At 39.4% G+C, this 27,670-nt stretch overlaps 1 protein-coding gene across 1 annotated transcript; it reads left to right on the top strand.

Moving 5' to 3' along the window:
• The first annotated feature begins 2,022 nt into the window (after positions 1–2,022).
• LOC146459543 (NACHT domain- and WD repeat-containing protein 1-like) lies at positions 2,023–26,964 on the top strand. Its single transcript, XM_085089453.1, has 12 exons — positions 2,023–2,337; positions 5,364–5,559; positions 6,469–7,046; positions 7,553–7,721; positions 8,823–9,161; positions 18,009–18,328; positions 19,326–19,501; positions 20,407–20,727; positions 21,265–21,610; positions 23,246–23,733; positions 24,165–24,990; positions 25,256–26,964. Exons 1-12 carry the CDS (start codon positions 2,056–2,058, stop codon positions 26,069–26,071), a joined length of 4,857 nt encoding a protein of 1,618 aa, XP_084945579.1. The 5' UTR covers positions 2,023–2,055; the 3' UTR covers positions 26,072–26,964.
• Positions 26,965–27,670: the final 706 nt, after the last annotated feature.

The following is a 27,670-nucleotide window of genomic DNA, read 5'->3' as shown; positions in this document are numbered from 1 at the left end:
TAATAATAGCGTATGAATGTAACTACATACAGTCAAGAAAGAGGGGAAAGTTAACCGTACGCGTATCGTTCTCTTAAAATGTTCCTGCAAATTTGCGTTCTCATTCGGTCTAAAAGTAAAAAGCAATCGTTCTTGGCTGCTATCACTAGATTTAATGACCAACCACTTTCTTTTAACAGGTGGTTTACGCGAAGCGTGGTTGTTTATGTTGATCTCAATGTTGCCTGAAATGGTTGAGTTAGTAAAAATACTCGACAAGCCGCAATTTGCTGGGAGCTCTGAATGAGACGGTTGAGCTGAGCGTTCTCTGGTTTGAGATTCAGCACTGATAATGGTACTGATAGTTTGCAATTGTCGAGAATTCAGACTTGAGTAGTTGTTGATACTCTGTACGTTGTTATGACCGGAAATTTGCATTGTGTGTTGGAGGTACTTGATTGACGTTTGGTTTCTGGATCATAGTATTCCGAGCGGAATGGTTGGTGATATAGACCTTTTTTCATAAATGGCGGCCGATAATTTATTCTTTTATTTTCATGAAAATTAGCCTTACTAGCCTCGTCAGCATGTGCAAAATTCAAAAGAATTTTTACTCTGAAATGAGGTTAGTAGGGCTAATTAACATATATTGAAAAGAATAATAAATCGGCCGCCATTTATGAAAAAGGTCTACTCTCTTTGTTTGTCAAATTCGCTTTTACGGCCATTGTCTTCATTATTGCGTACAGTTTGTTAACTCCAACGGTTGTTCTTTTGAACCAAATTTGTGTCTCGTTTCTGTCCTTGACATTGTTTAAGGCTAGGTTTATTGCAATCTTCAGGCCTCCTTTGGGCAAATGCTTTGTAAAAGTGGAACGGGGCATCTTTCCTTGTTTTCGTTTTCATACATTCTTGGCTTGACAGGACGGATATCACGAGGGTTTTCGCGCATGCGTGTCTTTGTTTGCCGTCATGATATAGCCTTAATGATAACAAGTCCTTTTATTTTCTTGAGGATCTGGCGACGACAAGTCTGGAAGGTAAGTTCAATCTTCAATAAGAAATATTATTTTTGCTACAGTCAATTTTAGCGGATGTTCAATGGAAGAGTTGAGGAGAAATGGTTTAGTTCTCACTTCAATTTTTTCGCAGTATTCTTTTCCCGTGCTTTTCGGTTAAGCGCTTAAAATGTCGGCACTAGCCTGTAGGGTACACGTACTTCTCACACCCTAGCTAGCATACACCTTCCAAGATTTCATCAGTATACTCACTTGAATTAAAACACTGAATGAAATGCTTTTCTTTTGCAGAAAACATGTTTCGAGCAGCCGTAAATAAAAGATTCTTCTGTTTAGCCAAAGAATACACGTTTCGACATCGTGAATCACACCTACGCTATTTCAATTTCTCTTCAACTATCACGAAAATGAGAATGCGCCTCAAATTCTCCAGGAGACTGGGAATGTTAAGCGTGATCATTTGCATTGGGACTGTTTCATTGCGTGGTAGCCCTATGCCTTTTTAAAATGCCATTTTGGTCCAATTTAGGTTTTGATTTTCAGGGTTAAGCATTAAGCAATCGGGTTTGCTAAGACATAAACTTCGAGCGGTTCTTATACCTAAGCGTTGGTTTTCAGAGTCGTATATTGCTGATATAGAACCAATAAAAAGCATTTCAGTCAGGTAAATCAGGCAAAGGAAGCCGGAAAAGCCATCTTCTTTGTCAGTTACAGTTAATCTACATTATGGAAATTTGAACGGAGTTTTGAATACATGTAACTGTTTTGAGCCAGCGAGATTTCAGAGTTCCCGAAGAAATTTCCCTGGTCGATTGGCGGTTTGGCATCGTATCAGTAGCGATTACATTACAGCATTTAGTAAAATAGCAATGTCAATTGTTTCCCAAGTATATCGAATTTTTTTTTTTTTTTTTTTTTTTTTTATAGTTTTAATAAATTTGTCTTCTTAAGAAGATTTCCAGAGAAAATCTTCAACTGATTCCATTCAAATACCGGACCGTTTTAAAATGACAAAGAGGAATTCGAATGCCCATTTCTTTCTAGGAAATACCTGAGCATGCGTGACGTAGACTGCTGTAACAAAAAAGTGTATGTCACCAAACTTGACCCGCGCCACGTCGGCACGGATCACGTGCCAAGTAAAATTTGCATTTTCGCTTTACATGGTACATTCAGACAAAGCATTGGATTCTCCATCGAAAGCTTACGTCGTTCTTCTCTTCCTACAACACAGATTATGGATTCTCTCCCGCCTTCTCATTCAGACAACGAGGAAGCCATACTTATTCGTGATACGAATGTTTTAACCCAAGAAGCAGAACGCGAATCGCAACTTGAGGTAAAGTGACATTTCTGCCATTTCTGCCGAGCAAGCTCTCTTGGGAGCTTGCTCGCAGGCTATTTCTACCATTGTTAGCCGCGCAATGGCGCTTTTATTTCAATAGCCATAAACCCGTTGATATACTTTCAGTATTGAGAAACAATGTTTATAGTACCACTGATCCAAAGCTTCAGCAGTTTTGAAACCATAAAATATGCACATACAAAAGAAATGTTTTCAGACTTAAATAATTATGCAAAATGTTGATTTATTTCAGTTTCCAGAGAAATCATAGTTCCTGAAGGTTCCGGTAGTGCTCACTTAAGTTGATCAGAAAGTCTTCTGAAAATATTAAAAATATATATATATATTGATTTCAGAGAAAGAAACGTGTTTTGAAAGTGTTTCGTATTACGGACAAACAGTAAAATGATTTTTATTTGAACTATAACCCTTTTATAGGAGTCATACTTCGCGTGCTATAGAATCCAAAAGTGATGACGTCACAAAAACTAAATTTATGAAATTAAGGGATTTGTTAGTATATTCGGAAAGAATATGATGAAAAATGCCTACTTGCCAAAAATCAGCATCTTATTGCACTTGGGGGGCGAGATATTAGCTCTGTTATGCCCCGATGACTCCATACAAATCCTTCAAATAAGATGCTGATTTTTGGCAAGTAGGCATTTTCATTATGCTCTTTCCGAATATACTAACAAATCCATAATTTCAAAAATTCAAATATTTGTAACGTCACACTTATGGGCTCTATGACCTCTATGGCTTTCACTTTTGCCTTGCTTAACTAGGAAGTCGACAATACAGTCGCACTCCTTAAAGTAGATTTGGGTAGAAGCTAGAAAAATATGGCTCAGAGCTCCTAGATATTTTATCTTCACTTTCGCTTCTCGCAATACAATTAAGTGTCTTAGATTCCTGGAAGAAGAATCTTGATCTACTGGTGTACAAAATGGAATGCAAATTACCCGAAGAAGAACGACGGAAGTGGAATTTTTTCGGTTTGTTTTTCCATCTTTATACTTCATTTAAAACACCACAACGTGTTTATGTGAAAAACACGTGATTCCAAAACGACATGGGGTAACCTGCGGTTGAAGAAGCAGTCAGTTTTCTGGAAACTTAGTTCATTTTAAAGATTTTAACCTCGAAAAATTTCGTTTTTAAAGCCAAATAATTTTTAAAAGTGAAAGTTTCAGAAATACTCTCCTTATCTCAAATGCAAATAATATAATAAAAGGTTTCATCAGTCGTGTTTTGAACTTAATTTTCCGTACATTTGTCTGTATAGCGAACCAGCCGTGAACTGCTACTTAAAATAATTCGCGGGAAAAAATTACAGGGAAATGTATGGAAAGTTCAAAACACGACTGGACGCTTTCTGACACAGCTACATCCCTCCAATTTTTTTCTTAAAATCCTTTTCCTAGGGCCAAAAGTTTCCAATTCATGAATTTTTCAGAATCGATGTTTTATTAAAATTATTTGACATCGGATTTCCATACAAACACTGTTATTTCAAGCCTGTTTGCCTACTCGTCAAAATGGCGTCGAAAACCATGATAGGGCCTACTTTGTCGAAAGAAACGACTAAATCCGAATTTCTGAGAGAACTACAGGCTCTTGGCAACAGATTTCGTCGGTGAACGTTTGTAGGAAAGGGGAAATGGCATTTCTAACTTTTCGTGAGTTCGTCTTTATGACTCTAAGTTATTTTTCATCGAATAGACCAATTCTAGCTTGGTTTCGAGGGTTAGGAGAATAGGGCAGTTTGTAATTGAGTGTCGTAGAACCAAAACCAGAGGAATTACTCTGGCCAATCACAACAGACACAAGCAGGCCAATGAACCAATCAGAATTCGAAGCAAATACATGCATCCGACGCAAAGCGCGGGAAAACGAGTTTGACAAGTCACGATTGGTTTTCGTTTTGCTTCCGGCAAAGGCGCAGGTTTTTCTAACCAATCACAACGTGTAACCAAAGGAAACGCAAAATACTTTCGACACCGAATTGAAAAACGCTCAAAAACAAAAGAAATAATTAATTCATCTTTGAATCTCAATGTGATTTCTCAACGTGACTTTAAGAGTTCGATCAGCAGCTTGGCGAAGAATAGAAATGACTTGTGTATCATATTATGAAATGAGATACCAATCGTGAGAGGATATGGGTTGGGGAGGGTGCGTAGGCGGAGGAGGGGGGGGGGGGTGGGGCAGTAAAGAGTGCCCGCATTATCCTTGAACGTTCATATTTTGTTCAGTTCAGTTACAATCCATCAAACTTTGTCACGTGTCCTAAAGCTTGTCTCACAACCATTATCTGTGATGTCATTGTTCACGTGACTTGTTCTAGCTATAGTTGGTCTTTGAATGAAAAATTTTCTTTATTAAACCTAGTTTTTATATGTAGGAAAAATCCCAGACGATCGGAAATTTCACTGTTTCCCAGATTTTACTGAGATATCGCGAAATCACCAGATCCCAGATTTGAGGTATTCATCGATGACAGACGCCATTTTTATTTGTCGGGGGAAAGTGGGGAACTGGAGCAAAGCAATTCAGAGAATTGGTAACGAGCTGAAACTGCCACCGACGTCCCCGACAGTACAAACTTGAGTTTTGCTGGGAATGATCGCCGAGCATCGCAGAAATCTAGGACGCATCGTGGAAATAGAAACACTCCCGATTTTCCCGATTTGTCTACAACCATCCCAGACGATCGGGAATGTCTACGATTTCCAGTTTTTATTTGTCGGAAAAATCTGGGACGGTCGGGAAACGGTGAAATTCCCGGCCGATCGTCTGGGATTTTCCTGACATGGAAACAAGGCTTTGATAATTCTCGAGTCAGTTATAACGATTTCTTAAGGTTTTTGCCAAAGTCTATAAATTATTGGAATACGTCCATAACAGGAATAGTTATCTATCAAATAGGACGTGATAAGGGAGATGCGCTCTTAACCTGTGTTTGGTATAGTGCTACAAAGTTTTGACGTACGGGAAAATGCCTCTTTTACATATAGGCCCCAGGCTCACCAGAGAGTCCCACGATAATTGACGATCGGAGGCTAATGCAGAAGACTATTCGCGTCTTTCTGAGCTCAACCTTCACTGACACTAAACTGGACAGAAACCACCTTTTGGAGGAAGTGTTTAAGCCTCTCAGAGAGCTTTGCCAGCAACACGGAATTGGCTTTGAAGTGGTGGACCTGCGATGGGGTAAGTGATTGGGCTGACTCTGAAACTTAACTGAGAACTGAAAAAAACAACAACAACAACAAAACAACGCAATAAATAAATAAATAAATAAATAAATAAATAAATAAATAAATACGTGTGACGCCTGTTCTTTCCATCTCGGATAGAATGCCTAAGTTTTGCTTGCATGATTTCCACTGAAGTGAAACTCAAAGTCTAACGAATTTTTTGTAATACGTACGGCTTTGGATCTGGAAGTTTGGAGCCAAAGATAGAGTGCATTTTTGCTTCTTGAGGTTAATCCTTGACTAAATTACTGGAGAGGCAAATTGGTTCCTACCTTTGCAAGAAATATTGCAACATCTTTTTTGTCGGGCACAAGAGTAAAATAGCTTTAAAATTTGAAAATTTTAACCCTTTCCCGCCCGAGGGAAATGCCGAATTTTCTAAATCGCTAACTATGACCTGGAAGACCACATGTGATATACCATTTAAAAGGTGTTTTCTGGGGTGTGCTATAAATCACACCAACAGAGATGGAAGAGGTCACATATTAGAGTGAGAAAAGTCCAAAAAGAAAGAAGAAAAACTTTGAAAATTTTCCTTTTCGTTGTACATACTGGGTATCCCCCTAAACTATAGCTTGTTGTACAGCTCTCAGTGCATTGCTTGTTGTAAGATATCAACTGGACCCTTAACGTACAAAGGAAAGAAAATCCAAAAAATTGAAGGGGTGGTAAATCAAGTCTCATAAAGGAGGGGGGCATGATTTTATGCCTTCAATTTATAGATGTTTTCAAGATCTTTTGGTCGTGCAAATTTCACACAAATTTATCAAGTACTGAGCTCATTATTGCGTCTTGTGCCATATGGCACTCTTGGGCAGGAAAGGGTTATTAAAGCCAAAACAACATTATTTTCTTCCTTTAGGAGTGCGCCAAACGTCCGTGGATGAACAGCGTACGGTTACCATTTGTATGGACGAAATAAAACGATGTCAAGACACATCGCTTGGTATGGCTTTTATCGCCATATTGGGAGATAAGTATGGCTGTAGACCGCTGCCCCCGTCAGTGGACGCTGTTGAATTTGAAAACCTTCTCAGACATATCGATGACACCAAGAGCAACAAGGACCAATCAGATCGAGAGCTGGTTATGTCTTGGTATTTGCGAGACGACAACTCGATTCCTCCATGTTACGTACTACAACCAATCTCCACCAAGTTTGCCGGCATTAACTCATCAGATGAAGAAACTCAACAAAATGCTGACAAGAAGTGGCGTAGTGAGCAGAAGGCAATCTGGAGTCATCTACGGTTAGCGGCAGAGAGGGCTGGACTGAAAGAGGAAGACAAGCTCAAATATATGGTGTCCATGACTCAACTGGAAGTAGAAAGCGGCCTGGTTACTTATCCAGAGAGAAACCATCGTTCTATTTTTGTCGATCGCAGGTTTGATGACATAAAAGAAGAAGATAAAGTGGCTGGGGAATTCGTTAATTTAACGGTAGGAAAATATGGTTAGCTTTTTTATTTAAAGGGGAAATATCACGCAAATTTGATGTCACTTCAAAACCCAAAAATGTTTGTCTGTCAACAGAAACAAAAAAAAAATAGTTGCATGTCTAGTTTTGTTGTAAATTATAGACGAGGTACAATAAAACTGTCTATTAGTGCCTCTAGCCAGCGACAGAGCAGATCGGACTGGATTGAAACTTGAAAAATGTTAGGCTAATGCCGGGGTTTTCTTTTTGTTTATAAAATGCGCTAGAACAGATCACGAGTTGTTCCTTTCGAGAATTGAGTTTATTTCTTTCCTCTCGTTGTTCTAGAATTAAATTTTGTAGCTAAGTGAAGGTCTTATTTCACCATTTTTAACAAAAGAGGTCAAGAACCCTATGACACTTCCACTTAGCTTTTAAGTATTTCTACCAAGAGATAACTCACAGGCTACTTTAGTACATGCCGTGTTAATTCAGTATTATCTACTAACGAAGATAACTTCACCTATAGGAAGATGGCAAGAAAGATCAAGAATGTTTGACGCTGCTAGCCAATCTAAAAGACTATCGAATTCCAGTGGTAGCATCGCTTAGCGATAAACGAATACTGAAATTCTTGTCTCCCTTGCGATGGTGCAGTGAAGGTCTGACACAAGATAAGCACGGAGATTACCTTAAAGGTAACAGCACACGAAGGGGGATAATATTAATTATGCATTCCTTTTAAGTTTGTTTTGTTACAACATTATGTTGATAAAACTGAGTTTTCACAAGTAATCAACGTTTTCTCTGAGTATATTTGCTCGATAAATTTATGCGTTTTCTGAAGTAACACCTTGAGAAGCCGTGTGCAAGACCAATGGCGGATCTAGACCTTCAGGTAAATTGGTGGTTCACTCTAGCCGGCTTCCTTCGTGAAACAAAATATCTCGGCACCTCGGGCCCCCTACGGGTCTCGGTTTTGGTCTTAAAATAAGTGGGGGAGGGGTGGGAGGTGGGTGCACTCCAGGCCCCTCCCCTAGACATGCCACTGAAGACACTTGATAACTTAATACAAGAAACTAGTAACATTAAGCTCAGAATTCAATATAGAATTGCAAGAATAACTTAAGTAAGTAAGGTGAAAAATGAAATTGAAAACCGAAGTGCAAAGTGTAACTTATTTCGCTATATTTAAAGCAAACTAGCAAGAAGCACTGAAACCAATCAACAGAATCAAAAACACAGTCGTGAGGGATTTTATTGATTCTGGAGTGAAGAGATAAGGAAGTTGTCTGATATTTTGATCAATTGATTGGTGGTATGATATATCTATTCGGCACTGGAATGCCGTAATGATATAAGGCAACATACTGTGTATCTTACGTTGACAACCAACGTACAAAAACGTACAGAGGTTTATCAGTTATACTTTAAATTCTTACTTAACAGATAATAACTGTAAAATTGGTCCTCTCTAGCTTTTTATCATATCCATGCAATCGCGTGTTTAGTCGCCTCCACACGTGCACGGCTGACTCAATTTCGCAAACTCGTGTTGGTAAACACTATCGATCTGTAATGCTTGATTGTGGTGACAATCTCGAGCGTAAACGTGTTGACGTCCAATAATACTGTATTTTCCACAGTTATAGAATCCTATTGCGTTAAATACGAAATAATTCAAAAAAAGGTGCATCGAATTTTTTAACCTAAATTCCGACACTGCGTCAAGTTTGTTTGCTATCTTTTTTCTTTCTTTCTTTTGTTTGTTTGTTTTTTCTTTCTTTCTTCCTCTTTAGATTTGTGTAAACGGGTCAAAGACATCCTGACAGACCATCTACACGAAGTCTTGGGAAAGCTCAAACCTGCTGATTCACTGAAGGAGGAGATCACGCGTCACGCAATCTTTTGCCGCGACAAAACGCACTCGTTTCACGGTCGCAAAGATATTTTGCAGGACATCCATAATTACGTGAACAGCTCCAATCCCAAAAAGCCCTTGGTGATTTACGGGGAGTCTGGCGTTGGTAAGACTTCTCTGATGGCTAAGGTTGTCACGGAGACGCAAGAAAACAACAGGGACAGAAATCTCACCATCGTGTATCGGTTTTGCGGAACTACTCCTGATTCATCTACTGGTATGGCGACCATAGCAAATATTTTAGAACGGTTTTCATTTGGGTGTCAAAAGTAATTTCGCGTTTGCTTTGCATGGTTTTGTTTTACTTCGCTATTCGATTAGTAAGCAACTGAAGCTCACGGCACTTCCTCAATCAGTGAGAAGTAAAGCCAAAACCAGTCATGACCTGTTCGTACGCATTTTCCCGCGCTTGCCGCCGGTTACATGTATTTGCTTCGAATTCTGATTGGTTCATTCCGCTGTTTGCCTCTCTCATATTTGACCAGACTCATTACATTGGTTTGGGTTTAGTGACACTGGATTGAAATCCGTTCTATCATAATGTTACCAGTCACTGTATTTAGCAATAGCACAATACGCGAGGTAAGTGTGTTGCCCAGATTAATCCTAGTTCGTCTTGACTTTTGGGGGATTTCTAATTGAGAGTTCTTGAACCATTAGATACCTCGATAAATCACAGGCTATTGTAAAAATAGAGTTGATGTTCGCGGACGTAAATAAGTTTTTGGCCCGACTCAGGCGAATTTTTAGTTCTAAGAAGAGCCAAAAACATATTTACGCCTGAGAACAATTCAATACAATACAATACAATACAATACTTAATTGACACTCCCCTGGTGGGGCTTTTCAGTGACAATGCAATTAACAATACAAACATACTAATAATAATGATAATAATTATAATAATAATAATAATAATAATAATAATAATAATAATAATAATAATAAGTTGAGAGGGCATGCAGAAAAGGAATCAAACACGGTGCGGTAAGCCGATACTTGAACGCTGCCGACGTCGAGTCATTTTAATGTACGAAAGCTTTCATTGTCGCATAAGCTTAAAACAGGAGCAGAACACCCCAAAATTTGTCAAAAGAACCATTGCTTCTAAGTTTTCAAAAGGAAAATTACAGAATTTGTAAACAGCGAAGAAATGTTCACTTACAAGTGTTAAAATTAATTGTGCAATTGCTTATGTAATAAACTGAGCGGGTTTTGCTCAACGAAGACAAATTTACATTCACCTCGCCGTAGGCTTGGAGCTACTACAGTCATTATTCTCACCATCGCCAACGAGTTTCTGTATTATAGCCCTCTTCATCCAGCTAAGACGGCTGAGAATTTGCTTCTTCGTTTGGTTTTTTAGCCATTTTGTAGCTCAAAATAATTTCTTTGTGGATGGCTGCGCCTCCAGTCTAACAAGAAGGAAAACGGCGCGAACAGTTGAATTGTTTCCAGTTCTGATTGGCTGGCTACGTTATTTTCTTCTCTCTTATTGGCTTAGAGTAGAGGGCTAAAATATATTTTAGCCTGCAAAATACGCTGCAATGCACGAAATTATTATAATGAAGCTTTGATGATTAATCTTAGCAGGTACACAGAACGTTTAAATTGTTTCCTTTGAAGTTTATCATTCTGAACAGCAGCCAGTTGCTAGGGTCCATCATTTTGGATTCTAGTTTTTCCCAAAAAATCTCAGAATTCCATCAAAATTAAGCCAAAAGTAATCACTGTCAATACAGATTTTAATCTATATTAAATGGAATAAAATGTAAAATAATACGACACAAAAATGAGAATTTTTTTGTGAAACAAAAAAACCTCGGACAATATTTGAAACACTCTTTAAAACAAATCGGGTTGGTTTAACAATGACATGTCTTACCATATTTTTTCCAGATCAATTTTAGGAAAGGTGACGAGCTTTCAATCGGTTACTTCTGTCTTGATATTGAGAGAATTAAGCTTAATCAAAATATTTACAAACGTTCTCTAGCTAAAATTCTAAAATAAAATCTGACGCTTCGATTGTCAAACTACAGCCTTCGATTGACAAAATGGAATAAAAAATGGATCTAAAATATATCAAACGGAGAAAATTGAAAGTAAAATAATAAAAGGAACAATGCAAAAATAAGAGGCGTTTATTAGGTAGGACATTTTTTAAAGAGAATAGAGTACTGATTAAGGAGGGGCTTGGAATTATTGTCAGCATGCCATTCTTTTTTTTAAAAAATGTACCTAATTAATGTCTATTATTTTTGCATTGTTCTTTTTATTATTTTAGTCTTATCTTTTTCCGTTTGATATATTTTATATTCGTTGTTTATTCCATTTTGTCTACCGAAGGCTGTAGTTTAACAGCCGAAGGCTCAGATTTCAGCTTTTAGAATTTTAGCCAGAGAACGTTTATAAACATTTTGATCAGTATGTCTTATCCTGGCCACGCATCAATTTTTAAAACTAAGATTGTTTTAGGTAGGCGCGGACACTTTCTCAATTTTTCAACTTAGTTATGAATCGTCTCGTTTTGATCATTTACAAATCAAGCGATTAAGTATTCCCCTCACTCCATTCCTCACTTCTCTAATCTTCCAACAGTACAACACAGGGTTAAAAGCCGAATTAAAATACAACAGTGTGAGGGAAAAAGCGTGACAGATAAGCACCACTTCGTTTCCACTGTAAACTGCCCAAAGTGCTGCAACTATCATATAAGGCAGAAAACACAGCAGCAGAGCACAGTATACAGACAAGGCAGTAGATACGGTTTTCTTGAATCGCACGTTGCAGAAACTGCCACCTGTACTGACGCTCTGGCTCCGCTCCTCCCACGCCATTTGTCTTTGTTTTTGCTGCTTCTCGCGCTGGCGAAGAATAACTTGAATCCATGCATAGCTGAAGGTAGAAACCGCAACGCTGAGGAAAACGCCGATTACTTGTATGACATTGAACGCAAAACGGTTCCACAAACTTGTTAATCCAGCAGTGAAACTCACCAGCCAGGTTACTATTACAACAGCGCGCGCGCGTTTGAGAGAAACCACTTGTCTATACCTGAGCTTTAAACGAAGCGCTAAGAGGCGATCAACGCTGATCACCGTGGTGGTTAGCAGGGATACTCCACACATGGCGAATCCAAACACATCAAAATAAGGGAGCGTGCTAAAACAAAGCGCTGTTTTGCCCGTAACAGTAGATGTTAAGTAAATAAGATTGAGTGGTTGAACGATGGAGCCGACGCAAAGATCGCTAGCCGCTAATGAATAGAATAGAGTTCGAGATGAAGGATGAATTGAAGTGACACCGCGAAGTGTCCACATAATCATCCCATTTCCGACCACAGCAGCGAAAAGCAAGAAGACATTCACCGTTAAAACCAAAACGAGAGAAGCAACGAAAAATGATGAATTCGTTGAAAGTTCTTCTGTATCAGGACATTGCTCGCCATAAACAGCCGATACGGTACCATAAGGGGTTGTATGGTTTGCCATTGTAGCTTTATATCAAATCCCTTGCAAAAGCACCTGTCCACTGTCGACAACATGTCATGCGCTCCTACATTTAGAGCTTAAGTAACCCTCTTTTCACCCTTTGCCAAGAATCTTGTATTTCTTTTGTGAGAATTGACGCGCGCCAAGTTGGGTAGAAACACCTTTTTTAGCTCTGATACGTCATTAATTCAACACTCACCGAAGTAGGACCCTATTAATAATTAAATATTTCTTGATAACATGCAAATTTGCGAAGATTCTGGCGACAAACTTATTTTGAAAACTAGCCGGTTATTGACGAGGAAAACCGAGGCAGCAAAAATAAGTAAAAACATTCATTGCCAGCAGGAGTCTAAAGCAATCAAAAGAAGCGCAATAACAAACACATTCTAATAGCATCTTATTAAAAAGTTTTATTTGTGATTTATCTGCATGTGTTTTGATAGGACTTAGCTACAACTTAAGCATAACCACATATAGAAAATAGAGATTTTAAAACTGTACAATAGGGTAAGCTTGTGTGATTATGTTAGATCTTAGTTATCAATAGCACACAATTAAACCCGACATTCGGAGGCTCAAAAATGTGATAGGGAGCCAACAGCAGTAACTTTTTCAAAGTGTTTAGAGGTGTTTTGAGAAGCGTGCGGCAGTGAAACTATTTATTTGTTTGAGTACACTCTTCATAGGCTACTATCCAACAACAGGCAATCCAATTTACAAACTATCCGAGGCACAATGCTGTAAATGCATTATAAATAGCTTTGATTAAGGTACAGTCTTTCATCTAACGCTTTCAATTTAAAGTCAAGAGCATCACCGTTTCACGAACTTTTCTAAAGGACAGGATAATTAACATTTAAAAAATTAAAAAAAAAAAAAAGCACGTATAAGTTACACCTGTTATAAGCGAAAACAATTGACACCGGTTGTCTTATGTTCTGCATTACTAATGAGATGACTTAATTTTACCCCAGTTGGCGAGCATCCTTTCCTCTTGTCAATCGTTTCTAAGTTGTTGTGACAATAATTCAAATGATCTAAACTAAAACATGGTTTTTATTTCACTTCTCAGTTACATCAAAATTATATAAACGTTAAATACAGCTTAAAGAAAGAGTTAACTCGACGCTAAGCTGCAATTGAGTGAGAGGGAACACTGTCAAGTTGAAAGCTTTTATACTTTTAAGCTTTTAAGCTCTTAATAGAGCTTTAAAGTATGTGTATGAATTAATTTTTTTAAAGAAAACAACCGCGAATCTCACGTTTATCGTTTGCTGTAAACGCGATTCTAAATCTCTCTTTTGTCGGAATTTTTATAGCTAACAACATGCATTGCAGAATCGTGCAAAAATTCCAGATGGCCGCTCTCCCGAACAGAGAAGGCTGTTTTAATTTATTTTCTTGTTTCCAGGATACTGGACAAAAAATGCTTCAACATAGGCCACCAACCAACAGTCACACTCGAAGCCAATTATCTTTTGTCCTTACTAAAGACGCGGAAAGACCTACTGAAATATTAACTATATGAAGCTCAAAACAGGCTAACATCAATAATTGTTTGGTCGGAAAGACCGCATAGCGGCATGGCTATTTTATTTATTATTTATTGTTTAGTGAGCCATTGCGCACTTCTAAAGAAAGTAAACAACAATGGCACTTTCTGGTATTTTCTTTCATCGTACAGTACTGCAAAATGTAATTAAATTAGCGTCAAACTACTAGGCCCCATTTGTTGAAAGGGCGGATAATTATATCCGCTGGATATAATTGAATTGATATGCATGACTGAATTATTGTAAGGATGCCATTCTTTTTAAAAAACATGTCTCTCCCAATTAACGCCTTTTATTTTCGCATTATTCTTTTTATTATTTTAGTCTCATCTTTTTCTGTTTGATATATGTTACATTCGTTGATGGAATGCTGTAGTTTGACAGCCGAAGGCTCAGATTTTCTTTTAGAATTTTAGCCAAAGAACATTTATAAATATTTTGATATGCCTTATCCTGGCTACGCATCAATTGTTGAAACTAAGATTGTTTTAGGTAGGCGCAGACACTTTCTCAATTTTTCAACTTAGTTATGAATCGTCTCGTTTTGATCATTTACAGTTCACGTGATTAAATATTCCCCTCACTCCATTCCTCACTTCTCTAATCTTCCAACAGTACAACACAGGGTTAAAAGCCGAATTAAAATACAACAGTGTGAGGGAAAAAGCGTGACAGATAAGCACCACTTCGTTTCCACTGTAAACTGCCCAAACTGCTGAAACTATCATATAAGGAAAAAAACACAACAGCAGAGCACAGTATACAGACAAGGCAGTAGATACGGTTTTCTTGAATCGCACGTTGCAGAAACTGCTGCCTGTACTGATGCTCTGGCTCCGCTCCTCCCACGCCATTTGTCTTTGTTTTTGCTGCTTCTCGCGCTGGCGAAGAATAACTTGAATCCATGCATAACTGAAGGAAGAAACCGCAACGCTAAGGAATACGCCGATTACTTGTAGGATATTGAACGCGACTCTGTTCCACAAACTTGTTAATCCAGCAGTGAAACTGACGAGCCAGGTTACTATTACAACAGCGCGCGCGCGTTTGAGAGAAACCACTTGTCTATACCTGAGCTTTAAACGAAGCGCTAAGAGGCGATCAACGCTGATCTCCGCGGTGGTTAGCAGGGATACTCCACACATGGCGAATCCAAATATATCAAAATAAGGGAGCGTGCTAAAACAAAGCGCTGCATTGCCCGTTACAGTAGATGTTAGGTAAATAAGATTAAGTGGTAGAACGATGAAGCCGACGCAAAGATCGCTAGCCGCTAATGAGTAGAATAGTGTTCGGGATGAAGGATGAATTGAAGTGACACCGCGAAGTATCCACACAATCATCGCATTTCCGACCACAGCAGCAAAAAGCAAGAAGACATTCACCGTTGACACGAAAACGAGAGAAGCAACGAAAAATGGTGAACTCGTTGAAAGTTCTTCTGTATCAGGACATTGCTCGCCATGAACAGCGGATACGGTACTATAAGGGGTTGTTTGGTTTGCCATTGTCGCTTTATATCAAATCCTTTGCAAAAACACTTGTCCACTGTCGCCAACATGTAATGCGCTCTTACATTTAGAGCTTAAATAAGCCTCTTTTCACCCTGTGCCAAGTATGTCGTATTTCTTTTGTGAGAATTGACGCGCGCCAAGTTGAGTAGAAACACCTTTATTAGCTCTAATACGTCATTAATTCAACACTGACCGAAGAACGAACCTATTAATTTTTAAATATTTCTTGATAACATGCAAATTTGCGAAGATTCTGGAGACAAACTTATTTTGAAAACTAGCCGGTTATTGACGAGGAAAACCGAGGCAGCCAAAACAAGTAAAAACGTTAATTACCAGCAGGAGTCTAAAGCCATCAAAAGAAGCGCAATAACAAACACATGTCAATAGCATCGTATTAAAAAGTTTTATTTGTGATTTGTCTGTATGTATTTTTAATAGGACTTAGCTACAACTTAAGCAAAACCACATAAAGAAAAAGAGATTTTAAAATACAATAGTGTAAGCTTGCGTGATTATGTTAGATCTTCGTAATCTATAGCACACAATTAAACCCGACTTTGGGAGGCTCGAAAATGTGATAGGGGGCCAACAGCAGTTATTTTTCCGAACTGTTTTGAGCCGCCTGTGTCTTGAGAAGCATGCGGCAGTGAAACTATTTATTTGTTTGAGTACACTCTTCATAGGCTATTATCCAACAACAGGCAATCCAATTTACAAACTACCCGAGGCACAATGCTCTTAATGCATTATAAATATCTATAAGGTACAGTACTTCATCGAACTCTTTCATTTTAAAGTCAAGAGAATCACCATACGCCGTTTCACGAACTTTTCTAAAGGACAGGATAATTAACATTTAAAAAAAAAAACAAAACGTATAAGTTACACCTGTTATAGGCGAAAAAAATTGACACCGGTTGTCCTATGTTCCGCATTACTAATGAGATGACTTAAACCCCAGTTGGCGAGCATCTTTTCCTCTTGCCAATCGTTTTTAAGCTGTTTGTGACAATAATTCAAATGATCTAAACTAAAAAATGGTTTTCATTTCACTTCTCAGTTACATCGAAATTGTAAGAGCGTTAAATGTAGCTCAAGCAAAGTTGTAATTCGTCGTTACATTGAAATTGTAAGAGCGTTAAATGTAGCTCAAGCAAAGTTGTAATTTGTCGTTAAGCCGCAATTGGGTGAGAGTGAACACTGTCAAGTTGATAGCTTTTATGCTTTAAGCTCTTAATAGAGCTTAAAAGCATGTGTATGAATTTATTTTTTAAAGAAAACAAACGCGAATCTCACGTTTGTCAGAAATTTTATAGGTAAGAACATGCATTGCAGAATTCCAAATGGCTGCTCTCTCGTATAGAGATCGACCTTTTGATAATTTTATTTTGTTTCCTGGATACTGGAGAAAAAATCCTTCAAAATAGGCCACCAACCAACAGTCACACTCGAAGCCAATTATCTATTGTCCCTACTAAAGACGCGACAAGACCCACTAAAATATCAACTAGATGGAGCTCAAAACGGGCTTGCATCGATAATTTTTCCGTCGGAAAGCCTACGAGTGGTCCCGCAAAGCGACATGGGTAATTTATTTATTATTTATTATTTATTATTTAGTGAGCCATGGCGCACTTCTAAAGAAATTAACCAACAATGCAGTTTTTGGTATTCTCTCTCATCGTACAGAAGTGCCAACCATAATTATGTTAGCGTCAAACTACAAGGCCCCAGTTGTTGAAAGGGCGGATAATTTTGCCGGATAGTTCGCTATCCGGCAGATAAAATGTGTGCAAGATTTTCCCGATAGTCCTATAATTTGGGAATAGAGTAGAAGCATATGTAATTTTAAGAATGGGATTGTGTGGAAAACTTGGCAAAAGCATTGGTTGGAGTACGTTTGCTCCTCTGGATAGCGACTTATCTAGTGGATAAAGTTATCCGCTCTTTGAACAACTGAGGCCAGATGTCCAGTTACCCATTCTACCTTTCAGTCTTGTGTGTGGCGTAAACTCGAGTCTTTTAAATCCAACAGTTTCGGTTGAAAAACCTGTAAACGGAGGCCTTTTATGCTCGTTAGGCTGTACACTATACACTTAATGTATGGTCCCGATTGAAACAGTTTTTTTTTCTCGAAAGTCCTGATGTTTCCCGAGACGAAGTCGAGGGAAATATCAGGACTCGAGGGAAAACAAAACTAACTAGTTTCCCGAGGGACCATACATTAAGTGCTTTGTTATATATTTAGACTTTCTCTTCAAAAATCACAGCAAAACAAACAAACAACTGAGAGGGCAACAACTGAGGAATTATATCCCGGTCGAGATACATTTGTATTTGATCAGGGGCACGTGACCAAGAATCAACCAATCACAGTGTTCGTTTTGTTGAGTGAAAGTCTAGGTATATAACAATAACTTTTGTTTGATCTTTAACGTGATACCTGCGTCATTGACTGATATATACTTTGTTCTCAATTCAGTGAATCTGTTTTCAGGTCGAGCGCTAACAGAAAGCTTCTGTAAACAACTTAAGCTTGAATATCATGGCATAAGCGACGAGGTCCCAAGAGACTACAAAAGCCTGTGCGAAGTCTTCCCGAAGTTTATGTCGCATGCCTCGAAAGAACGTCCGCTGTGCATAATAATTGATTCCTTGGATCAGTTAACTGACGAGGACCGCGCCAGGCGCTTTTTGGAATGGTTTCCACGCAAGCTTCCTGCGCATGTGTACATAATAGTATCTACCCTGCCGGAGGAGGGTGGGTGTCTGCAGCGTTTGAAGACATTTGGAATACCCGATGGACAGTTCTTACAGGTAAATAACTTGAAACACATGGCTCAAAATATACTTTTAAAATTTCGAATAATATGACATATGCAAGTTTAACCCTTTAAGCCCTAACAGTGATCAGCATCAAATTTCTCCTTGTAATATCAATGCTTATTTAACCCCTGAGGTCATGAGAGTTAAGGATATGATCAATTAAGGTGAATTTTCATTATATTTTAATAACTTCTCCACAGTATTTTTATAAGAAAAATATGTGGACAAAATAGGAGAATTTGTTCTTTCATATTAAACACCAAAAAGTAAAAAGATAAATGGAAATTTCAAACACCAACACAGTCCACAAGTGACCTCTACGAGAGAGAGTTGTTATGAATCATCAACAATTATTTTGCCTGTTGTGTGAAGATCAGTGGTAGAATGTTTGTAATTTTTCACCCCTGACATTGGTAATAAGCCGTTTCCGAGTTTCTTTGAACCTTATTACGAAAGCGAGGCCAAGTGCAAAGCTTTCTCATGTGAAAATAAGCTGTGTTTGTTTATGAATGAAAGCAAATTTAATAAAAAAACTGTTCACGAAACTTCGTTTTCACAATGAGGTTCAAAGCAATTCGAAATGGCCTATTCATTGTTCTACACAACAAACCTTTGTTTCTTAGTGTTTTTATGATTATCGCCTATTTTCGCTTTGAAATTTCTTGGGCGCCGCCATTTTGAATTATATGACGTCATTGCGTTGCCGCTATTATTAGTAAGCAGAATTTTTTTGTGTGAAACAATAGAGCAACGCAATGACGTCATGAAATCCAAGATGGCCGCACCTGGGAAATTTAAAAGCGAAAATCATATCTAATTTTAAGCACACTTGAATGTTATTTCTATTTCTTAAACTAAAATTTAGAATTTAGACACTATTTCCACCCATTTGCCGTCCATTTGTTTTCGCCGGCCGCGACTTGAACAAATCCCTTCAAGCTACTTAGTTTGGTTTTAACATTCCCAGTGGTGATTCTTTCCCTTTCAGGTGAACCGACTCGAGGAGAGTGATGGACCTGTCATCTTAGAAGCCTGGCTTGAATCAGCGCACAGGACACTGACCGATGGACAGCGAGCACTTGTCTTAAAAGCCTTCACAGGGTGTCCACTTCCTCTGTACTTGCAATTACTCTTCAACAAATGTCTATCCTGGCCGTCATACAAGTAAAACAAATTTTTTGTTACAGTGGCCCCTCATAAAATAACTTTCCCCTTGACTTCGTTTTGTTGGCTCTCCGATTTCGACAAAAATTGGATAAATTTCCTTGAATTTGAACGTCTATCTATACACAAAATATTGCGAGAAAACGAACGCGAGATGTACGTCTTCTGGCTTCCTCTGCCCGTTGAAATCCCTCGGTTAGTAAACATGCAATATTCAAGAACATGCCAAAAAGCCTGACTTCCTGTACATTTCTTTTTTAAATTACTATATTTCTTTGTCAAGATGACTTGAGTTTTAAAGCATTTTATACTGCTTGAAAGAACACGGTGTAAGTCTGATATTGCAGCTGAAAAACACATTGTTTCGACCTAATGAATTTTACGTTAACGTCAAGAAATTTAAGAATAAGACGTTTCGTAGGAGGAAAAGAGCTTAAAAGATTTTCAGCTCGCAATAGACCCTTCTCCAAAATGGCGACAACATACTTGAATGAGTTAAAATTGAACTGAATGAAAAACTGATACCAGCACTGGAAAGAGCACCTTTACTTTAGTAACCTTGCAAAGTTTCAGCACATTAGATGTTGTATCAGCTAAGGAAATGTAAGATGAAATTTGACAAATGTACAGACGTTTGTGTGACTGGGGGTATGCGTCATACCCACAGTCAAACAAACGTCTGTAAATTTTTCATTTTTCAACTTACATTTTCTCAGCTGATATTAATGTACACCTGATATGCTGAAACTTTGCAGGGTAGCTAAAGTAAAAGTGCTCTTTGTAGTGCTGGTATACGTTTTTAATTTTAACTTATTTGAATTTTCAGCCGCCATTTTGGAGAAGGGTCTATTGCAATGAGTCCAAGAAAGAACTATTTTAACACTTATCTAATGTCATGTGAACAGGAACCCCGTTGATATCACTCTTGAATCAGACGTCACTGGGATGATTAAATCTCTGTACCAGGATCTCGAAAAGTACCACGGTCAAATGCTGGTCGAGCGAATCCTAGGCCTGCTAGCCACTGCAACTGACGGAATGAATTCAGATGATATTCTTAATATTTTGAGTTGTGATGATGAACTCTTACAAGACGTGTTGGTCCGGCACAAGCCACCAAAGCGCCGATTGCCACCCTTACTGCTGGCTCGTCTGAAACATGATCTCCGTCCTTTCTTGGTGGAAAGAGGAGCTTACGGTGTGTCTCTGCTGGCTTTCTTTCACAGGTAAAAGTGTTTGTTTTCTCTTACAAGTACTTTTTGTTTTGATCAGTAATGATTTTTTTTAAACATAAGCAAGCAAAAATTAAAGTTAATAGCCGATGTTTCGGCGTCATCGTTATCCACTTTGCCTTGAGAATGGTGTCACGATGACGCCGAAACGTGGGCTATCAACTTTAATTTTCGCTTGCTTAAGTATTTTTTGTTTTTGTTAAACGATTTTAATCCCCGCTAACTTACCAAATACAAGCCGGCAGCGCAGCTCTAAATGTTAAAGATAAAGCTCCCCTCAGAAAATTTCGCCAGAGAACAAACTTACCTACATGGCAAATCCCCAGCCCTTCCTCTATCGTTCATGATACACAAATAAAGAGAAAGCATATTCATAGCCATTGAAGTACATTGCCTAACCCGAACAGCGACACCAGCAGCAAGGACTTAAAATTATCCTTGCTTTACACTTATGACTTTCAAAATCTCCCCCCGTCCCCTTCCATACGTCCATTCCATAACAGAAATAACCGAGTGGAATTGAACTTACAGACAGTTCCTAGAAGTCGCCAGAGAGCGGTATCTCCAAGGTGACCGTCACAAACAAGCTCACTGCAGCATCGCTGACTACTTCTATGGAGAGTATCATGACAAATATGGCAAAGAACGCGACATTCCAGCCCAGCCCCACGCCTACTCTTCGGTCGCTCTTAATCTGAGGAAACTGGACCGACTTCCCGTAGCGCTGCTAGAGGCACGCGACTTTAAGAGGCTGCGAAGTACTCTGGGAGATTTGAAGTTTGTTCAAGCGAAGTGCATGGCGGGAATGGGGTATGGACTGCTTGCAGAGGCTTCCAAGGCTGTACGTTGTTCTGTGGATGAAAAAGCTGAACCTCAGGTCAGTTGAAATAAATCGTTTCCATGTCGCGTAATTCTATTTGTTCTAAAGATTTTCTTCCTTTTTGAACACTTTTGTTGAAACAAACGGATTTTTTCAGTAATAGACAGAACTGCTCTAATACCCTAAAATATTTCAATTACGGAGGAATGCACATATAGTTACATATATAAAAGACAAGTAAACTTAACAATGCTGTAACGCTTATTAATATTTATCGATCTAAATATTTATCGAGAGAGAATTTTACATCCTAGGCCCAGGGCAAACGTCGAATCTAAGTCGCGTCGAATTTATTAAAAATAGGTTCGACAAAGAGTCGACTTAATTCTAGCGTGGTAGCAAACGTCGAACCTGCGTAGACCCTAATTCACAAGTTGCACTTCATGAAACACGGGAATAAGCACGTGTCCCCGTGTTATTCACTCGATGCACGGCTAGTTTTTGCTAGGACTTGCTAGCGAAATGCCGAAATACAATGCTCGTCGGGCCTTTCTTTGGCAATTAATTGCGAAAAATAAAAAGAGAAGACTCAAACACTGAGCATTTGTTGCAAATAGGCAATTCGCATTTCAATCATTTATAATTATTTAGTGTTCATGAAACACGAAAACACATTTCCATCCCGCTGTGCGTGCGATGTCATCAATGACTTTCGATAACTCGCCATTCCTGGTCGCGAAGTTGCCTTTGTACAGCGCATGCTCGTCAGGAGGGGAAATAGTGTTTGGCAAATGGGGGAGTCGGTATTTTTGTGACATTTGCGCAGTCCATCACATTTGAGTCAATTAATTTGTAATTTGCATGATTTATGAATTAAGTTCAGCGCGTGTTTAGAACGGCGTTTGCTGTAACGCCGAACCACTGTCGCATTGTCTGACTTGGCAAGTCGGACTTATGCTGGAGTCGAACCAATTAATTTGAGTCGAACTTAATTGCGGCAAACGTCGCACCATTCATGCGCCTATTTCAAAATAAATAGGTTCGACGAATTAAGTTCGACTAAAATTCGACGTTTGCCCTAGGCCTTAGAAATGCTAAGTAATTAGTATAGCAGACACTTGACTAAGAAAGAATGCAACAGACTCTAAAGTTACAAAACATGAGGCGACAAAATGCAGCCAGATGATAAAATGCGTGTGAGTTATTGTTGATTGGTACTTTACAGTAGTACTGGTAATTTTAAGTTCAATTTTTCACGGAATGCAATCAGAATATGAGATCCACAAAGATTCAACCTGTTACATGTAAACTGAATACAGAAAATATATGGCGCTTGGATGATCCGCCTTCTAGGATCTTCCTAGCGCTAGGATCTTCCTCCTTTCATGTAAACAGCCCCTTAGTTACATCCTTTTGTTTCAGACAAACAAAATCATAGCTGTTCATTAATGCTATGTTTGTGAAAAAAGAGGGGAAATATAAAATAGAATTGAACGAAAGAGAAATAATGACTAACTAAGCAAGGTGTTTAATTTATTGGTTATTCTGTCGATGCCGAAGTTCTACACACTACAACTTTTGTAATTCAACTTACTCCTTAAGATTATCCTCGGGGTACAATGCATGACTTTGAAAAGCAAGAAGCATATTCAATTTCCCAAGTCAGTTGTAGATGAATGATTTTTTTTTCAGGTTATTGAGGATCTTCAAAATATCTTGGGATTCCTACGCAGTGAGATTCACATCTTGAGCCGATCACCGCTCCTGACATACCAGCAGGCAGCGACCTATCCACAACACCAGTGGATCGCAAAGGAAGCGCAGCGAATAAGTGGAACATTTGACCAGCCAGACCCCAACAACATTCCCGCCCCAGAGGGGTGGGTAGAGTGGGTGAATAAGCCTCAGGTTCCTGAAGCCTTTGAGCTTGAACTCAGCGGTCACTCCAAGGGGGTCCTCTCCACCTACTTTGCAAAGGACAACAGGACGTTGCTGTCTGGATCAGCCGATGGAACCATTCGAGTTTGGGACAGTCAAACAGGGGAGCTTCATGCCCAACTTGAGGATCATCACGGACCTGTCACGTGCGTGCGGATGTCTCCGGATGGGACAGTAATGGCGTCTGCCTCTGCGGATAAGACTATCAGACTTTGGAGATTTCCGGCAAATGAATGTTTTAGGTTGGTATATAATTATTTACTAATTTTGATGCTTTATCACTGAGGTATAGAAGGGCGATTCGACCGGAGTTCCACCTATGATAGTATACACTCACCTCAGCTCAGTGGTAGAACATCCAAACAAACAATCGGAATGTCATGTTATCAATGTTATTATCCCCTTCTTGTGGCGAATCCGATGTGAGTGAGATTGAACATTATGAAATAATAACTCAATTTCTCGTTGCTCGGTTGACAATGGTCTGAGTCAGGTGAGAATGTGAATTAACTAACACAAGTAATTCACCATAATCAGTGACGCCTTTTCTTAAGGATGGCATAATCAGCCACAAAATTAGTTTTTAGAAAGCACTGAACACCATTAGTCTTCATGAAAATTTGTAACTGAGAATTCTCAAAGTACCTGACTTTGTTCTTGTTACCTTTGGAAGGATTCTAGACGAACACGAAGACAGAGTCACTTGCGTCGCCTTTTCTAAAGATGGAGGTAAACTTCTGTCAGCTTCGAAAGACAAGACCCTGAAAGTCTGGGACCTACACACTGGAGAGCACCTAGAGACGCTCTCAGGACACAAAAGCTTCCCTATGTCATGCGCCTGGTCACCACTGGATGAATCAGTTGCTGCCTCATGCGGTAATCAACTGGAACTCTTCATTTGGGACCTCAACGAGAAAACAATCCGGCTCACTTTAGAGGGACACCAGAGAGACGATAATCCAAATTTCCCCGTGAAAGACTCTTTGGAGGGCCATGAAGACCTTGACTTTAAATCCCTTATTTGGTCAGTCTGTTTCTCCCCTGACGGAAAGTACCTGGCTTCAGCATGCGTGGACAGTGACGTCATTTTATGGGATGTGCAAACTGGGACGAAGACCTGGACATTTAATCTGCCAAACGACGTTTCCACCGTAGCTTTTGTCCGGACAGATCATGGCACACTACTGGCTGCAGGTTCATCGGCTCATCATACTGTCACCCTCTTTGACGCAACCTTTGATGATGTTGAAGCTCGTGACGTCAGCAGCAGTTCCAGGACTCTTGCTTTGCTGGGCGGTCATTCAAGCTGGGTGATGGATGTGGCATTTAATGGAGATGGCACTCTACTGGCGTCCGCAGCTTGTGACAAAACGGTGCGCGTCTGGGACGCAACAGCTGCAGAGAAACTGCAGAAGGCGCGTTTTCATCCGGAACGCTGTTGGAGTGTAGCTTACTCTGATGATGGGAAATGGCTAGCTTCTGCCTCGGATGACTTTAAGGTGAGAGGAAAAATTTCAATTAATTTAGCCCCACAGGATTTGTTAGTTACTTGGAGAAGGGTTGGGGTAGGAGTTTGGCCATGTTTACAGTTGCATCAGTCCCCACTTAGTTTGCCTCTGTACTATAGTTAGGTTAATTATTAATCTACCTTTTCCCGCATCTTAACCTGATGCCAAATTAGTTGCGCACCGATGAGATACTGAAAAAGAGATTAAAATCCAGTGTTAGTAGTATTCTCCTAATTTCTGTCACGTCAATTCCCAGGTATGTGTTTGGGACATGGAGACGTTTGAGGTTTCCCTGATCTACGATGGACACGAGAAGAAGAGAACCTTTTCCTGCGGGGTTCGCGCATGTACCTTTTCACGTGACTCAACCCAGGTCGCCAGTGCTGGAGACGATCTCAAAATTCGCATCTGGTCGCGAGAGACTGGTGAGGACAACATCGTGTTGGACTGTGATGAGTCCATGCTTCCCTGGTGTCTGCGTTTCTCCATGGATGACAAGCAGTTGATCTCTGTTGGCGAGTTTACGAACGGTGCGATCGTCTGGGATTTACAAACACAAAGCAAGGTCTCGACTTTGGAAGGCCATGAACGTTTCTGTCAGTATACTGAAATTTCGCCATCTGGGAAGTTTATCCTGACAAGCTCCATAGACAACTCCGCAAGAATCTGGAACAGCGGCAATCTCCAGCACGTAACCACCGTAACGCAACCCGACTGGATCACCTGTGCTACGTTTTCAAACGACGAGAAGCTGTTAGCCACTTGCTCAAAGGATGAGTTGGTTCGTCTGTGGGATACTAACACTTGGCAGGAGATCCGTGTGATGAGGGGACATGAGTCTGAGATCAGGATGGTCAGCTTTTCACCCGATGGTAAGTTCCTGGCGAGCGGGGCCTTGGATCAAACTATCCGCATTTGGGACTGTGCTACTGGTGACCAGGTTCAAGTGTTCTACGCGGCCTCTGGGATCTGGGGATTAGCCTGGCATCCGACTAAAACCGATTTGCTGACGGCTGGAGATGCTGTGGGATACCTTTACTTCTTAAAGCTTCATAAAATAAACAGTGATTAGCCTCAAGTGACACAAAATCGAGAAGAGAACGGTTACCGAACAGTTTTAGATTTCAATGTAGAGAAAGAATGTGCCTAAATGCTTAAAATCATCTTAGAAGATGATAATTAGGACCCAAACATGATCTTTAAAGGAAAGGAAACTATAATCTTTTTGTGAAAGTATACTTGTCTTTCTTAAGTCACTTAGTGAAAAGGGTTGATTATGAAATAGTCTACAAAATTTCTGCTTGCTTAATTCCTATGTCTTAACAAAACAAAGGACGCCTGACCTGCTAGAAGGTTTAAGTTCCTTGACATGATTTGTAATGAAAAATCTATTTTATGCTTGTAGAATTTCCGTAGTTTAAAACTATTTTTAATGACTTTAAGCACACGAGAAAAGCCACAGTCAATTTACAAAAAGGGTGGCCGAGGATTTGAACAGGTGACCACCATGAAACAAATCCAAGCCAGTAGTCAGACTCTGGGGCCTCCAGATTATGAGTCCGCGCCTCCAAACATTCGGCCAAGCCAAGAAATATAATACAAAAAGTACCGACTATCAAATAGAAGAAAGATCCTCGCAGTTAGTACGCAACTGAAGCAGTTGCGAAAAGAAAGCCTGAAAAAAAAAAAAAAAAAAACAATTTAGCCTTGAACGTGATTCGAACCCATGACCCCTGCGATGCCGGTGCAGTGCTCCACTAACTGAGTTATCAGGCCAACTGGGAGCTGGTCATAAAGTGCCGAGTAGTGTGCACTTATTTACCCTAGTAAAGTATTACATCTAGCCTGTCAGGCAGGGTGTTTTGTTTGTTCTTTATTGGAGTAAAATAAGCTAACAGGCCAATAGAAGTAAAAAAAATAATAATAATAAAATAAAATAACAGTAACGTTAGTTGATCTTCAAAAGGTGAAGAATGTTTACTGAGTAACACGTTTGAAGCTCGTTTTGCAGGAAAACCTGGCTAACGGGTTTGATCAGCTAGGAAACAAGTATGGAGACGTACGTTTGTTTAAACACTAAAGCACTAAATTTATCTCATACAAAACACGTTTTCTTACTTTTGGCTTACAATGGCGTTGAATTTGTTTCAATGGGGTATTAACATTGAAAACAGACGTACGCGAAAGAGTGACTTCGACACCATCTAGGAAGAGACAATGCCTCAAACGCCGATCAAGCTCCCATGGAGTTTTCGTGCTCTAATTCTTACCCGATAAGTTTATTGGAGGACATATTTTCTAAGCGCTCCGATAATAGTTTTTGTCTGCGATCTTCCATCTTATCCTGAAAATTGTTTATTTTCAATACTCAAAGAGCGCGCATTGTTACCAGGTTGTCCTAATTAAGGGAATCTGCCGTTTCAATAGGCGAAGTTACATTCGACCTGATTATTTTAAACTGAGGAGAGATTTAAAGAGGTAGAATTTCCACCCCCAATTAGGTAAGCTCCTCCATGATCAACATGATGTCTAGGATGTTGGAGTCTATCGTACGATTACATAGCCTGCTATATCTGGTTGCCTTTGGGAAGAAAAAAAAATTGTTTGTCCGCTTTAAAAGTACGAATGAAGAGCATTCCTTAATCCTATCTAGATGGGGGGTGGCGGCGGA

This window comes from Pavona decussata, unplaced genomic scaffold (genome assembly GCF_977016875.1).
Source record: "Pavona decussata unplaced genomic scaffold, jaPavDecu1.1 SCAFFOLD_219, whole genome shotgun sequence".
NCBI lineage: Eukaryota > Metazoa > Cnidaria > Anthozoa > Scleractinia > Agariciidae > Pavona > Pavona decussata.
Note: the sequence above shows the minus strand (reverse complement) of the source record. Positions and strands in the feature narration are given on the sequence as shown.